At 42.3% G+C, this 16,252-nt stretch overlaps 1 protein-coding gene across 2 annotated transcripts; it reads right to left on the bottom strand.

Annotated features, from left to right (window-relative positions):
* Positions 1-1,238: 1,238 nt before the first annotated feature.
* LOC102707874 (nuclear transcription factor Y subunit B-4) lies at positions 1,239-4,501 on the bottom strand. Of its 2 annotated transcripts, XM_006654757.3 has the most exons (6): positions 4,370-4,501; positions 4,070-4,275; positions 3,811-3,940; positions 2,561-2,566; positions 2,403-2,480; positions 1,239-1,642 (listed from the first exon to the last, which is right to left on the bottom strand). In XM_006654757.3, the coding sequence occupies exons 2-6, from the start codon at positions 4,264-4,266 to the stop codon at positions 1,628-1,630; spliced, it is 426 nt and encodes a 141-aa protein (XP_006654820.1). In that variant the 5' UTR covers positions 4,267-4,275; positions 4,370-4,501; the 3' UTR covers positions 1,239-1,627. The 2 variants fall into 2 exon arrangements, with proteins under 2 accessions (XP_006654820.1, XP_015692440.1); XM_015836954.2 differs by lacking the exons at positions 2,403-2,480; positions 2,561-2,566.
* Between the last annotated feature and the right edge of the window lie 11,751 nt (positions 4,502-16,252).

Here is a 16,252-nt window from a genome sequence, read left to right as displayed (position 1 = left end):
ATAGATTCTGATCTGAAATTACAAAGTACATAAAAAAGACAGGAAGATTACAAGAACAGGGTAGAAAGAAAACTGGAGGTTAAATTGAAAAACAAAATTAGGAGGAAGTAGCATGCAAATTATTGTGCTACACCTGAATTATCATATATATGCATATATATATATATTTATGAAGCAATAGCGTCTCGATCAGCTGCTCTTCTTTTCGTTGGAGCAACCTACCTTGTGATCGCCATGGTTACCGGCCTCTCTCCCTGAGCCAGACCTCTGCGTCCTGTTCTGCTCCGGTGCATCGGCGACGGCGTCCTTGCCGGTGAGCCTCTGGACGACGGACTTGAAGTCGTCGGCGGTGTCGGCCTCCACGTACACCGTCTCGATGATCTTCACGGTCACCGGCTTCGCCTCATCCTCCCTCGACATTGAAGGGACAGACCAGCACACACACAGAGAGGATCGATGATGATGGCCAGCTCGAGTTTCTTCAGAATGAGGAGGAAGAAGAAGGCGAAGAAGCTGACGAGGCCGTCACTGGCAGAAATTTTGACTGTGATTTTGGGCAGAAGCTGAATGGAAGTTGGAGTGATAGGTAACACGAACATTGAACTCTTCCTTCTGGATGCACTTAAATACTACGGGTAGATCATGTAAATGGCAGTGACTTGTCATCCTGGAAAAGGCACTGAATATATTGAATCAGTCATGGAAACGCATAAAAAAAAGGTAAAGCCTTTTCAGGCTAAGCATGATCTTGTTCTCTAATCCTAAACTATGGAAGGCACACCACACGTGTTAAACTGCATTACGCACGCAGTTGGCAGTGGTGATCACTAATCACTGGATTGATTTTACAGAGGAGGAAGAAGAAGAGGTCGAGGTGGTTTGCAATGGCGTCTGCTCTTGGGCCCCGTGGTTGACAAGTTATCATGGTCAAATATACGTTACATCAGTTGCATGCTGTTGTGTGTTTGTTCTTCAGTCAATACCGTGACCAACCTAAACACTGTTACCGCTGTTTTTAGACCTGTTCAGCCATCGCCAACAAATACCTAACCTAGACATTATCAACCATAATAAAGCTGCAGAGGCCACATCGTAAACAGCGAAACTTCAAAAAGGCTGCAGCCCTTATTCAGATATATATAAGAGTATTGTAGAGATGGTCTGTGTCAAGAGGTGCAGCTCTGCAGTTGTTTGGTGGCATGATAGAGTTTGAATAATGTTTGCAAGTATTCAACAGATTAGAATTCGAAAAACAACTTTGCACAAACTTGTGTCAGCAGACAGCATCCGACCTGCTTGAAGCTACGGGAGTTTAGAGAAGTTTCTCTACATCTTTTTACCCCCTCTGAATTCAGCATGCAGGACAGGGCCAAACGGCCAGACTGGTAAGACAGAACCACACTACCCACGACTGAACTAACCTACAACGAGAAGTTTGCACATCCCGGCTAACACAAGAAGAACAAATCAAAAGAAGTGACGAACGTTCGTGATAACAGGGGATTTTAAGCAATCCTGTTTGCACAAAACAGGATGCGGCTATGCAGGGAAGGTCTTCTCCAAGAACAAAACGACGTTCTTCGTCCTAGATGCCATTAGCGTGCCAATCAGTATCACTGTCCTCATCCTACATGCCATCAAACTGTCAAGAAAGCAATGCTCCAGTGAGATTTCTATCGTTATGCTTATCCAAAATTAAATTTTCAATATTAACACTATGGTTACCAGGCTAGAATAGCAGAAAAACCAAAGTAAGGGAAACAAATCTATCATCACACATATATGATATTAAAGGTTGAAAGGCAAATTGAAAGAAAGTGGTTAGGCAATGCATTGCTCAACCATGCGTAATCTAGCAAGGGATTGACCTATACATATAACAAGTTGGTCATACAAAGTAAAGCCAAAATTCAACTAGACTTTATGTTTGATTTGTCAATATTTTTTGCTCTAGGACCAGTTAAAGGCTAACCAAAGTATATGAAAACAGCCATCCAACAAACCACAGAACTATAATGCTTGGCTAAGCAACTATTGGTCACACGTATCATGATCTTCAGCAGAAATAGAGGTTACAAGTACGTTTTCGTCCCAAACATGTGATCTTAAACAACCAAGACATGTTTGTAAACCAAAAAAAAGGTTCAACATGTCCACACTGCAGAAGCATAAGCTAGTGGCACGAATAGAAGAATGGCCAAAACAATTAAGAGTTATATGGCAATTGATATAGCACCTGCAAAAAATAACAGAATAGATTGTAGAAAAAAATATGCGAATGTGTGATATAAAGTAAGGTAGACAGTAGGTCAATGCTTCATTTTGTTAAAACTTAGCACATGTTTGGTAACAGAAACTTGACCAAACAAACTTGGTTGGCACAAGGAACAACTATATGTTACCGATGATCCAGGATCTCCATTAAGTAAAATATCTTTCTTTACTGGATGTTCAGAAGCTCTTGGAATCTTTGAGTCACCCTAAAAGATGACACGTAAAATTGAGTAAACCTGAATTACCAAACCATAAAGATCAGCAAGTAATACAGCACAGGAAATACCTCCGTCTTCAATACCAACAAGGGTAATCAACAGTCATTGTTATTCATGCAAGAAGGCAAAATATAACTGTCAGTGCACATAAAATTTTGTGTATAATATGGAAAAGAAAACAAAGGTAACTCTGTTGACAAATAGCAGTTTGAAGGACAATGACACATTCTTTTATTTTATACTCCCTCCACCTTTTTTATTTGTCGTCGTTGACTTTTGAGTGTACGCTTGACCATTCGTCTTAGGCCGCGTTTGTTCGTCGTTTAAGTAACCGGTGTGGAAAACGTAGCAACAGATTATTATATGATTAATTAATTATTAGTAATACAAACTTGAAAAATAGATTGATATGATTTTTAAGACAACTTTCCTATAGAACTTTTTCGGGATAAATGTACCGTTTAGCAGTACAAGAAGCGTACACACAGAAAACGACACAGAAAACGAGTGAACATTGGTTGTGAACATATGCAGCCGAACGCGGCCTTATTCAAAATATTTACATAATTATTAATTATTTTGTTATGATTTGATTTATTACTAAAGACACTTTAAGCGTGACTTGTAAATTTGCAAAGAAATTTTGAATAAGACAAATGATCAAACATAGATGTAAAAGTCAAGAACATCAAATAAAAAAACGAAGTATATCACAAGCAATCGCAGACAATACAAGCAGATTATAAAAATCAGTCTTGGTCCATGCACTAATGCTCAGTCCAGCACAAAAGCTACATGTCTTCTTAAGCACAGACGTAGTTGGTAATCTAACAATTTCAAGTTTGTAGCAATACTCATCAGATGCGTACTAGCATAATGGACATGAACAAAATTACAGTGCTAATTAAACTGGATAGTGGCCACTCTGCCACCACCAGGCATCCAAATAGAAAGACTAAGGCCGTTTTAATTGAATCAGCTCATGCCAACAGATACAAAGAAAATTCCACCTTTAAAGCGCATGCTTTGACCAAGATATCTAGGGGGTTTACATTCCGGCAACACATTGAACCAATCGATTGTTGGCAACTCAATCAAACATCCATCAATTCGGAGTAAATCAATCCTTGTGATAGACCAAGTAATCCTAAAGTTAAGGCCTTTGCTGAGTACGCTCACACAGGCTCTCACCTTTTGCATGAATCATACGCAATCCAACCAATGCACAACTCATATCAGCATCAGTAGACCTAAGCACGGCTCTCCTGTCGGTGTATCAAAAGCTTAGGCAACTATAGGGGGAGGAATAGTGCAATACCTCCCGGTAGAGCTTGAGGTAGAGCTTAAGGGGCTCGACGTAGTCCTCAAATCCGAGCGTGCCCATTGACCAGATCAGGTCGTCGCCGTTGATTGTCTTGCGCTTCTCCTTGAGGCACTTGTCGCTAGCTCTGCAGGGATCACAAGGGAGGAATACGACGCCATCATCAGTCATCACTGGCATCCGCCGCCGCTCCGAACTGGATCGGATCAATCAGGCACCGTAGCGATACAAAGGGAAGGTGGAAGGCGAAACTCACTCGCTGGTGATGAAGCTGATGAACTCGGAGACGCACTCCTGGACGGACTCCTTGGTGTCCTTGGCGATCTTGCCGTTCTCCGGCACGGCGCGGCGCATGATGCGGCCGATGTTGGCGATCGGCAGGAAGCGGTCCTGCTCCCTCCCTCCGCCGCCGCTGCCGCCGCCGTTCTCCGTCCCGTCGAGCCCCTCCGACATCGCAAGGGCCTGACCGCCATAGGAGGTGGTCACGGACTCACCGTCCGTGTCAGTGGGAGAGCGAGCAGCGGCAGCAGCGGGAGCAGAAGCGGTTGCTGCTTACCTTTTTGGAGGTGGAGGCGGAGGGTGTCGGACGGAGATGGCGGAGGGGATCAGCGCCGTTGGTTGGCGAGGGAGGAGGGCGCCACCGGCCGCCGGATCTGGAGCCGCTGGAGAGGATGGATGCTTCCCTTTGCTGCTGATGCGGTGATGCTTCTCTTCGTCTCTGCCCCCTCCTTTTCTCACACGCCTCCTTTACATGGGCCGTGGAGTGGGCTTCGGCCTGCTTGTCGTGGGCTGGCTGAACGGGCCGGTTGCTTTGGTTGTCGATGCGCTAAGTCTGACGCCGCGCGCCGGTGTCGGCGGCGGCGCCACTTGTGTCCGGCGATCGCCATCGCCATCGCCATCGCCGTCGCCTGGGATCGTGCTGTCGACGAGGTGTCCCGGTGTTCCTCTACTCGACGACAGCTAGCTCCGTCGTCGTCGACAGCAAGCAAAGGGGAGCGGGTTTCGGTGACGGGGAGGGAGGGCTTGAGCCTTGAGGATGACGCCTGCTGCCGTGCCGGTGGCCGGCCTTGAAGAAGACGGCTTCCTTCCTGCGTCTCAGGATAAGTTAATTAACCCTTAACCATATGATATCTCACGTCCAAAGATATATTAAGTGCAAAGAGAAAATGAATAAAGTGTACCTTGTTAATTAATAAAATAGTATTTATGGGTGGTTAGGTAAGAGAGATTGATATTAAGGATAAAATTTCTCGGTATATGAATCGAGAGTAAAAAAGAAGGTAGAAACTGATCTATTTTTGATAAAGTTTAAGCTATATAAGTTGATTTATTTATCTTTTTTTGAGAGGAATAGCACATAGTATATCTGCTTTTTTTTTCGGTCTTTTGAAATCCTAACAGCAGGCTGCAGGCACACATTTTAGAATTCGATCTATCTGGTTTCAGCTAGCGCCAGCCTCCAGTGGAACTCTGACTTTGCTGATCAATTGTAGGAGAAGAGACAAGACAGAAGCCCGTGACGTCGATGCAGCAATTATTAATCCCTCCGGTCAGGGACAAAACCAGAAAAAAAAATAAAGAGTAGGAATAAGCCAATGAAATCTTAATTATTTTTGAATATGTATGATAATTTTATATAATTTTAAAGGGGTTATAAACCTATACCTAGGGCTTAAGCTCTACTGGTCCTAGGGCTGGTTCCGCCCGTGCCTCCGGTTAAAATATTTATCGTTTAACATATGATTTTGTGAAACTTATAAAAAAATTCAACTATCAATAATTTATTAAATGCTTAGTTTAAACACAAAACAAATGATATACATTCAAAAAATACTATCATAATATCATAAATTTATTAGATATTATAAATTTATTGTAATGTAAAATTGGTTTTTAGATTTTAGAAGTTTGATAACATCAGGTCCTAAGCAATAAATATTTTAACCGGAGAGAATATTATTTTTCTAAGGAGCCTGATGCTGCGAATTAATTTTTGGTAGGCATGGTAATATTCCAAATATGGCCTGATGCAACTCTACCATTTTTCATTTGTGTTAGTGAACTAGGAATAATTAAGTGTTGTATGTTCATGCCCATAATTTGAGCATTAGTTGGGGGGTATAATATTTTTTCTATGAGAATGTGACGCTGCAGGTACATGCATGTACATAAGCAGGTTTTATCAGAAAGGATGGTCTTATACAGTGCTAGGGCTGGATAGAAAACAACGGACGCGCTAGGTATACGCTATGGGTTCAAAAACCGATGGTTTTCTTCATCCCTGTTACCATGTTACCATGATTATTGTGATAAGATATCGTTCAAAACCATTGAAAAAACGTGACAACGGTTTTAATATTTTATATCCCTCTGACCTCCATGATAATATAAACCCCTGTACATGGTAGTAGATTGATTACAATCGATGCTACTGTATTAGGGCATGTACAGTACAGACGACCATTATCTATTTAATATATACTTATAGGTAAATAATCAACTTGTATAATATGTTGTCTATTTAGTTGTTTGTAGCATATGTAATATTTTATTTTTTATGTTTTGTATTTATTACACGCAACCAATGTATAAAGTATTTCTCTAAAAAAAAGTTGCGTGCACAACTTAGGAGCACGTGTATAAGTATTAGACAAACAAAAGGCGACAATGAAGTTTTTTATAGGTTAATGATGTCATATAAGATGATTATTTTGACGTGGATGTATATAAACAGTTGTTGTCTCATGGCTGTACACGCCCTGACAGCTATATCCTTTCACGCACTGATCTCCAGAAAGCTGATTAATTAATCACGTGATTAGTTTCCCGAATTCACCTGACTAAAAATATATCGTGTCGCTAGCTATATGTGTGTTTGTCCTGGAGCACCGTATGTTTGCACACGCAGGTCCTCATATGGTCGATACGGCCAAATAATCATGAACAAACATGACATGAGAGCAGGAGACATGCACATGTGCGAACTATTCTGTTACACGATCGATGACGAATCAATTATTTCACGGCTATGTCTCGAGACACGTATGTACTACCAGCAGCGATACTATAATACTACTACTACTACCACTCAACTGTTTTGTTGGACACTGACGATGAGTGGGCCATGAATGCCCGGGTAATCGTCCTGAACAGGAATCGGGCCGTATGCATGCACCATGTAATCTTGGAGCCACCGTCCAACCTTAACTAGCTGCTCCGTCTGTTCTAAAATATAGTTATCAGATTTAATATGTTATAGTACAATAAGTATGAAGTTTATTATATTAAGATGTGTTAAATCCGATAATAAATAACTATATTTTAAAATAGAGAGAGTACGAGCTAGCTCTATTCGTCGTTTAGATGTTAGGTTGTCTACATGACCTATTCGCTTCATAATGGTAGATGTATGTCTTGTTTTTATCTAAATCAAACTATTTTATTTTTAACTAAGCTTATAGATAACCATTTTAGTATTGCTAATACAAACAAATTATTATAGATATATTAACAATACGTGAATAATTTCTTTTTAAGTTTCACCTGGGGAGGAGCTCTCCCACCAGAATTGCATTGAACATAGATAAAAACCAGTGTTTTTATATGTTTTTCCTTATAAATTTAATTAAATTTGAAAAGGCTTAATATAGAACAGAACACGTTACATTATGATCGAGATGGATGGAGTAGCTACCATGCAATATCGGACCCCCTCTATGAGCCCCGCGATGAACAACGCGTTAGCTAGTTATACAATGATGTATATCGATCGACGGCTGCTCGATCGTACGTAGAGGGAGGGGTCTTGCGTGTCAATATTTCCGTGTAGTCTCGCGCGCCGACCCAATATCGCGCGCGGCTGCTCGTAGCGAGAGTGGTTTGCGCGCCGGCCAACGCCGTCCCCGTCCCGCGTGGTCTATCTATCGGCGGCATCATCGATCAGCGCATGCAGCACATCACACTATCACAGGAGCGCGCGCGGTGCGTGCTGCGTCGCACTCATCTCGCCATCACTCCAGTCAGGGGGGCAAGCAGCTAGCCCAGCCGGCCGGGCCGCGAGGAGACAAGCGCACGCACAGTACGTACGCTGCACGCGACACGGACGCCTGGCCGCCGGCCGGGCGGTGCAGTGAGGCACGGGTAGCTGCAGCTAGCGATGAGCCGCGCGCGGAGCAATACATCAGCCATGTGATTGTGATTGATCGAGGGGGGGGGGGGGGGGGCGGTCCGGTCCAGGCGTCCAGCTAGCGGCGCGCGTGGCGTGTCGCGCCCGCTCTCACCCCCGGTGATCGATGGCCCGAAAGGGCAGCATGACTGCCGCTCCAACGGTTTTAGTTACTACTACTATAATTAAGAACTGTTGCATTGCATGCACCCTGTTCTTTTCGCTAGCTGTATGCCTGCATGTCACAGCGTCGTTAGCCTGTGCGGCTAGCTTCTGCTGCTAGTCTTGTCTAACTGGTTTCGGCACGAGCAATTCGACCTTTTTGTTGGACAACAACATCGCCAGCCCAACTGCACTCAACCGTTAATAACCTGGTGCGTGTTGCGCCGCCGCCCCCGCGCCGACCAAACCGGTCCGGTTCCCCCTTCCTTCCCCCACCCCGCCTCTCGTCAAACTGCATGCGTGCCGCGCGCCCGGCGCTCACTGCAAAACCGAAGGCCGCGCATCGTGGCGTTGCGGCGTGCGGCACCCCAACCCACGACGCGCGCGCGCGTTACGTGTGCCTCACTGGCCACATCTCCAGTAGCGTCCCAGCGGGCAGCGGAGAGCGCGTGACAGATATGTCATGTGCTGGTATGCGTACAAGCATTATACATGTAATATTATACACATAAATTTTATACATACGAACTTTCGTATATATAAACATTATATATTTATATCTTATGCATATATATATATATATATATATATATATATATACATACATGTAAATCTAAATAGATAAGAATATTATACACATAAAATATATTATAGATATAAAATAAATTACTGGTCTTAGTCTTTTCAGGCAGCGGCTGCCTTGACGCACGCCCACAAAGTCCACAACCCAATACACGAGAAGGCCTAGCTTGGCGACCGATCGTTCATGAATAGTGCTAATTAATTTGTATATGCACATGTTTCTTCTTTAGGATAGTGGGAGAACATTCTCCATTCTCTCAGCCTCTCACAAAACTAACTTAGGTGTACTAATTAATTAACACCATGCGTGTTACTCGCAATAATATATGTAGTACTCCTCGTATAAGGTAGTACCATGGAGTTGGTAATGGTTGGTTTGGTTGGTACTCATGCTTGGGTTATCGCCTGATTTGAGTCCCTGGCTCATGTGACGCAAGACGACGATTAGGATTAAGATCAGGTCGCATGATCTCATAAGGGGCGAGTAGGATTTAGAGCATCCTCTATCTCATCCTCTATCCTGAAAATAGATGATGAAGACTATAAATTAGGTTCCAACAGAACGGTTATCTTATCATTTATTTTTAGATGTCATCCATATTAGAAGAGAGAATATCATATTTAGATGATCTCTCTCCATCTTCCAAAAAAATATAGAGTATGTCATATATGGATGATCCAGTGAAGTATATAGAGATATGAAGGATAAAACTAATTTAAATAATTATCTAAATAAAGATATGATGATCAAGTTTAGATAAACGGTTACGGATGCTCTTAAGATGAGATCATCATCTCATACAGGGGAGATGACGTACGACGTCCTCCATTATTACTCAACCGACTTTTCCTATAGCGAACACAAAATAACAACGGATCGAATTCCTGTGAGGAAACACAGTTGTACTCTGTATGTGTCACAAACATGACAGGTGAAACACTGAAACCTACGTACTAACTGAAGGGCAAAGTCTTAACAATTTTTTATACATGTGGTCATGAACAAACCATTTGTTAATCCACCGTCGTGTACAAAAAGAGACCTTTGCCGGCACTAATTTATCGTTTTCTTCACCACTTTATGTCTTTATGACCATCGATCTCTCCCTCGGTCACTCCCGATCGAGCACATATAAACTTTGTGGCGTTGTTCGAATATATTTTTTTTCTGTTAGTTGTTGTTCTATCCACAACAACATGATCCTGTTATGCCGACCACGCTAGCTGACGTCTGACATCCACAGGCGCTCCCCGACAAGTGGTCGTATCAGACGTCATAGGCGATCTGATCTCCTCGGCGTCCAAAACGTGTGCTATGGTCAGTGGCTCAGAGCCAGACGCCGAGTCCAATTAACAAAACCAAGCTAGAAACAGCAACGTTTAGTCGCCGGTGCACGGATTACTCTTCTCACCGGCGGCCGGTAATATGGCAGGTTGACAGATGCACCGATGAGAGTCGCCCACGCGTTCGCGGGACGGACAGCTACGCGTGATCCAACTGCAGAGTGACATGGGCGCGAGGTGGCGCCGCGACTGGCAGCCACATGAGCCGGCCGGTTGGTTGGTCATGGCCGGGGGCCCTGGGCTGGACTCCTGCCTTGTCCCAACGTGCCCGGCCGGATCGGTCGCTCGCCAGAACGCGCACAGGCGCAGCAGCAGCTCGTCGTCACGACACCGACGATCGCGGCGATACGTGCCATGGCCAGCCGCCACCGCCCGTCCCCGTCGTCGCGGAGACACCGTCGCACTGACATCACGCAGACCTGCAGGGAGCGCGTGCATGCACCGACCATTCACAAATGGAAAAATTGCCTCTTTGAATCGTCGTCGCCATGGACGCACCGTCTGCCGACAGTGCGACGGAGACGACCGAGCAGCTAGCGGCCGGCCGCGCGACGGACGACGACGTCGATCGCGAGGGTTGGTGAAGGGGATGGACGACGCCGACGCGGACGCCGAGATTGATCCTAGTCACGTCCGGGTCGTTTCAAATCCTTGATATTGATTTAGCAGCAGAAGCTGACATTAATCCGTTCTACTCCTACCGATGCTTCCACCTGCCATTGGCGCGTCCTCTGCTTAGCTTAATTAGGGGTTGTTCAGTTGGCAAAAATTTTTGCTACAGAGGTCACATCGAACGTTTGACCAGATGTTGGAAGGGGTTTTCGGACACCAATGAAAAAATAAATTTTAAATTCCGCCTGAAAACCGTGAGATGAATCTTTTGAGTTTAATTAATCTGTCATTAGCACATGTTGGTTACTGCAGCACTTATGACTAATCATGTCCTAATTAGGCTCAAAAGAATCGTCAAACGATTTTCCCCGTAATTGTGTAACTAGTTTTAATGTTTATATATATATTTAATATTTTATTTAAATGTTTAAAGATTCGATGTGATGTTTTTGGAAAATTTTTTAGGAACTAGATAGGCCTTAGTTACCAACCCTACTATCGCTAGTAGCTAAGTGAGCCCAGCTATTCTCCACAAACAGCCACCTGGTCGAGATTGCGAGATCGAGGCTACCAGTGGCCGCATGCAGGAGAGGGGTCAAGCTTAAGTTGGATCTGACCGGACACCAATCCGGCGGTGCAGTTAATTTTGGATGCATACATGCTGCTCGTGAGTGAAAAACATGAACTGATCGTGAGGGAAACAACGAACGAGACGAAGAACAGTAGTACTGTGATAGGATCTCCGTGACTGGGCGATTCGATCATGCACCGGTCGGATGGACCATGGAGGGACGATGGCATACACGACGCTGTTCATTCGATCAGAGAGATCGTTTTGGATGGACGCATTGGTCGATTGCGTACAAGAAATTTTTAAGACCAGAGAGACAAGATCACACCAACTAGTGACGATCAATCTACCTAACTGGCAATTATTAGCATTTGGATCGTGGAGAGAGGAAGAAACAATCCCCTCCCTGTAACTACCAACGGTCGTGGTGGGGCCCGGGGGGTTTGGCGCCCCAGGAGCGGAGGGCCACGTGGTGGTGCGGGGGTGGGGCCAGCCCCCGCGCTGTCGGCGGTATCCGCAACGTGGTGGGGCCCAGGTACACCCACCTGCCCCCGCGGCCAAGAGGGGTGGGGCCTCCCCCGTATCCCATCCTTACGTGGCGTCTCGCGTGGGGCCGGTCTCCTAGGATCCGGTGCGGGCCCGGGCCCACGTACGAAAATGCGAGATTTGGCTCCTCCCTCCCGTGCATCCATCGCCTCCGTTTCACTGCTCCCACGTTGATCCACATGTTCGCATAAATGGAACGCTACTCCTACCACTGCTGCGAAATTCAGTCAATTATTTGTATATACATATGATGCGAACACGACATGCTATACACTCTCTCTGTTACGCTGTAGGATTCGTAATTCTTTTTTGCAAATGAATCTTTGGGATAAACTTACATAGATGATCCTCCTAACAATATTGATATTGGATAGACACTCACGCTATTTTTTCATAAATAATACAATTGACTTTTCGATACGTATTTAAGCATTTACCTTATTTAAAAAGCCAGATAATTATATTTCTATATGGCTTTATTTATCATTTAGTATATTTTAAACGCAGCTATAGTTCTATATATCCACAAAACATTTTTTTTTACCAATACTAAACTCTAAATAAAATAAATAATCAAATGCATATTGTATGTTCACTGTCTCCACTGGTGTCAACGACAGAGCTAATGTGAACTATGTGAATAAAAAAGTGGTTTGGGCACGATCGAATATGATCAACCGATGTTAACCGGAGATCCTATGGAATGTGCTCGGCTGATCTTGCACGGCGCAGCCACATACGGAGACGGAGCAGGCAGCGATTGCCACGATACCGACGTGTACGTGTTCCCGGGGAAACATTCCGGCCAAGGGAAGGAAGATTTAATGCGTCGATGTTAGAAAGCGGCCATGCATCATGGTCCACTTCTCGAGTAATCGTAAACTGCACGAAAAGGATACGGAGATAACTCTTTCACGCACTCCGCCCGCCCGGTTTTCGAACCAGTTTAAGCTTCGGGGTTATGTTTGTGGTTATTGGTGGAAAATTTAAACGACATATTTACAAATAAAAAATAATTTAGAAATAAAACTTTTGTACATGTATTTATAGCGATTTAAAAGCCAAAACTAAAACTTCAATGGAAAAAACTTTAAATCAACTTGAAATTTAAGGTTAAAAATTCAAATTTTGGTTTAAGTATAAGCAAACGCCAAAAGATGGGGTGTTTAATTTCCATACAACATACTCGCTCTGCCTTTTTATTTAACAATGTTGATTTTCTTTGTCTATATTTGATCATTATTTTTATTCAAAATATATATAGTATTAATTATTTTTGTGATGATTTGATTTATTATTAAATAAATTTTAAGAATAACTTATAGTTTTGCATATTTGCATAAATATTTTGAATACAGGCGAACAGTCGAAGCGTATATTCAAAATTCAATAACATTAAATACAATACCCCAATTGAGTAGATAATACAGTTAGGTTTTAGATACAGTCCCTCTCTTTCAAAATATAAGTATTTTTATATTTGAATGTTGTATCAGAATATAAGAATTTCTATTACTACTCATTGTATTACTTATCTAATTTATTCTCTTAGTCAAAATTCTTCCTATTTTATTTTTACTTACCCTTCCACCCATTTCATTTCCTCATCTATTAAGAGATACCGTAGTCTTTTCCTCTCATCCTTAATCTATGCTAAATAATCCATAAATATTATATATTTAATTATTTATCTTATTTTATTTTTAGGGTGAACAAATTAAAATGTGGGTCATATTTAAGTACTTTCACTGATGAAACATATAATATATTATGTGTACCTTTTTTTAAATAAATGAATCGAGTCGAGGCCTTATCTCCTTATGCTCTCTCGGTCTCTCTCCACCCATGTCCCCTCAAGGCCTCGTGCCCCCAAAATCAACATCAAATTTGATATTAAGCTTTAAATTTTAACTTATAAACATAAGTAAAAGCGGATCGTACGATTTATCGTTTGTGGGCTTTTAGTGCTAGTGCTATAGTAGTAAGAAAAGCTGGAAAGCTCAGGAGTCCAACCAATGCCACTTACGTCTATTGTCGTCGCTGATCAAGACCAACGTCAATTTTCTTCCCAGACACAGATAAATAGTATACCTGTATAAATGCACATGCGTACACCGTATAAATGTGAGCACCTTCAAGACTGATTTATATATAGAGAGATGTTGACGAAGTTACCATGAAAAGATTAATTGTGAATATAAGCATCCGCGTCAAACCTAAAATTTCAACTAAGATAAACTGGTTTCATCCCCCAAAAAAAAAAAATCTAACCAGATGAAGTAAACTTGCTTTGCACAACCAACGTCAATTTGACGCGCTCGCCGCCGGTCGGCTGAACGATCGTCCAGACTTGCTTTAATTGGCATATATGCACGTATATTCCAATCAAAACCGCATCGTTAAGGCTGCGTTCGGTTCCTAAAAGTTTTAGAAGAGATATCACATCACGCGTACGGTCATACATTTAAAGTATTAAGCATAGTCTAATTATAAAATAAATTTCAGATTCCGCCTGAAAACCACGAGACGAATAATTTGAGTCTAATTAATGCATCATTAGCACATGTCGGTTACTGTAGCACTTGTGGCTAATCATATTCTAATTAGACTCAAAAGATTCGTCTTAAGATTTCTACCGTAATTGTGTAATTAGTTTTAATATTTATATATATTTAATGCGTCATTTATATGTCAAAAGATTCGATGTGATGTTTTTGAGAAATTTTTTTTGAGCTAAACAGATCCTAAGTAGCCGTGTGTGTGGTCGTCCATGCAAACAGCTCACAGCGGAGGAAAATGGAGCAAACGAAAAGGAGCTTTTACGCGTCGTCTTTGGAAAGAACCGCCCAAACTGCGACGTGCTTCAACACGCTTATCTACTACTACTAGTATTTTTATGGACATTCTTAAGAAGGCAGTACATGTCAAACATCTGGAGTGGAGGCACTGCGGCTCCGTTTCGTTTCCAACAAGTGGTTTGTATTTATGTGACACATTTTTTTTGAGCTTTTAAACAATACGTTTTATGTAAAAAGAATATATTTTTATCTTATCTTCATATACAAAAAATTAAATTTATAGCGGTTAATTCATTTGTTTTTACCCTTAGGTAATTATCATAAAATCAGATAATCCATTCCTTCGGAAAATCTCATGAGAAAGTAACAAAAATGGTATACCTTTCAATTTGTAAAATTTGGTGTCTTTCTGCAAAATTTGATAAACTTTTAATATCAGGTAGAGCATCTGGTATATCTAGATACATTTGGAAGAACCCAGAATTTCTCATTGTAAGGCAGATAAGCGCATCTGACATCCTCATCTTGTCGTTTATGCTTATGTTTATATTTATGTTTATAAGTAAAAATTTTAAGGTTTTTATCATCGTATTATATTTTTCAACTTTAGCTTTCAGATCCCTAAGAACACTTTTATTAAAAAATATTTATAAATTATTTGTAAATATACCGTTTCATTACTTTCAAAAGCCAAAAGAAAGACACCTAGGTGCTTAATATGTACGACCCCATATAAACACACATGCACCTGAACATGTCTAGGGAGGCTAAGATTTGTCAACATTGATATCATGCATGGTGTTACCATATGGTCAAATAGTTTTACTTATTTTTAAGGTACCAAGAGATACCGTATTTTTTCTTAAATACTGTAAAATTTGTCAGTTCGGTATGAATGGTTTGGCCCGGAGTCTCTAACACACTAACATGTGCTGCCTTCAGTGCTAGCTCCTACGTTACTGGACCAGCATTTATAGATGGGGCTACATCACAAAATTGGCCTTCTACTTCCAAATTCTCCCTTACTAACCACTGCCTCCTCCCACCAGCATCAGGGTGAAAGAAACACAGAACATGCAGCTCTGCCACCTGCAGTTTTGCCTTGGCCAAAAGCAGCTCTGTTTTATCTGAAACCAGTGTGTGATTGCACAATGCATGCCACTAGCACGAAGAGTGTGCAGCAGGATAAGCTGGGGGCTAATCCATTATTAACTGCTAACTATGAACAGCTAGACAAGACAGCATAGGGTCAATTGGGTTGTTCTTGCTATGGATAACGTACGTGACGGAACCACCAACAACCACCCAGATGATCTGGACGTGTGAAAGGAACGTCCAGTTCGGTTATTAGATTAACACGATTTGGGCACAAGCTGGGTTAGGGGGGATAATGATGGCCACAGCGTCATTAACTTAGCTGCCCATGCTTATATTAATGCAACGTGGTACGTGGTGCACAACCTTGATGAATGATGATTTGAAATGGTAACCTGTCTATTAATTATGCATCTGATCAACCTGAATGCCTGATGGAATTCGACCTGACGGGCATGGCCTTCCATGCTTTTGAATAGTTGGACTGTTGTCAGACAAGTAGTACTGACAAACACTATTATATTCTCATGGATTAAAGGATATATACATTTGACTGTTAATCCC

This window comes from Oryza brachyantha, chromosome 5 (genome assembly GCF_000231095.2).
Source record: "Oryza brachyantha chromosome 5, ObraRS2, whole genome shotgun sequence".
Classification (NCBI taxonomy): Eukaryota; Viridiplantae; Streptophyta; class Magnoliopsida; order Poales; family Poaceae; genus Oryza; species Oryza brachyantha.
This window is presented reverse-complemented; position numbering and strand designations above follow the sequence as displayed.

Bases quoted from the DNA above. Each gene is read 5' to 3' on its own strand.
- LOC102707874 (XM_006654757.3), bottom strand. From the start codon at position 4,266: ATGTCGGAGGGGCTCGACGGGACGGAGAACGGCGGCGGCAGCGGCGGC. The intron at 3,941-4,069 runs GTGAGTTTCGCC...TGATCCCTGCAG, and splicing joins ATCAGCTTCATCACCAGCGA to AGCTAGCGACAAGTGCCTCA.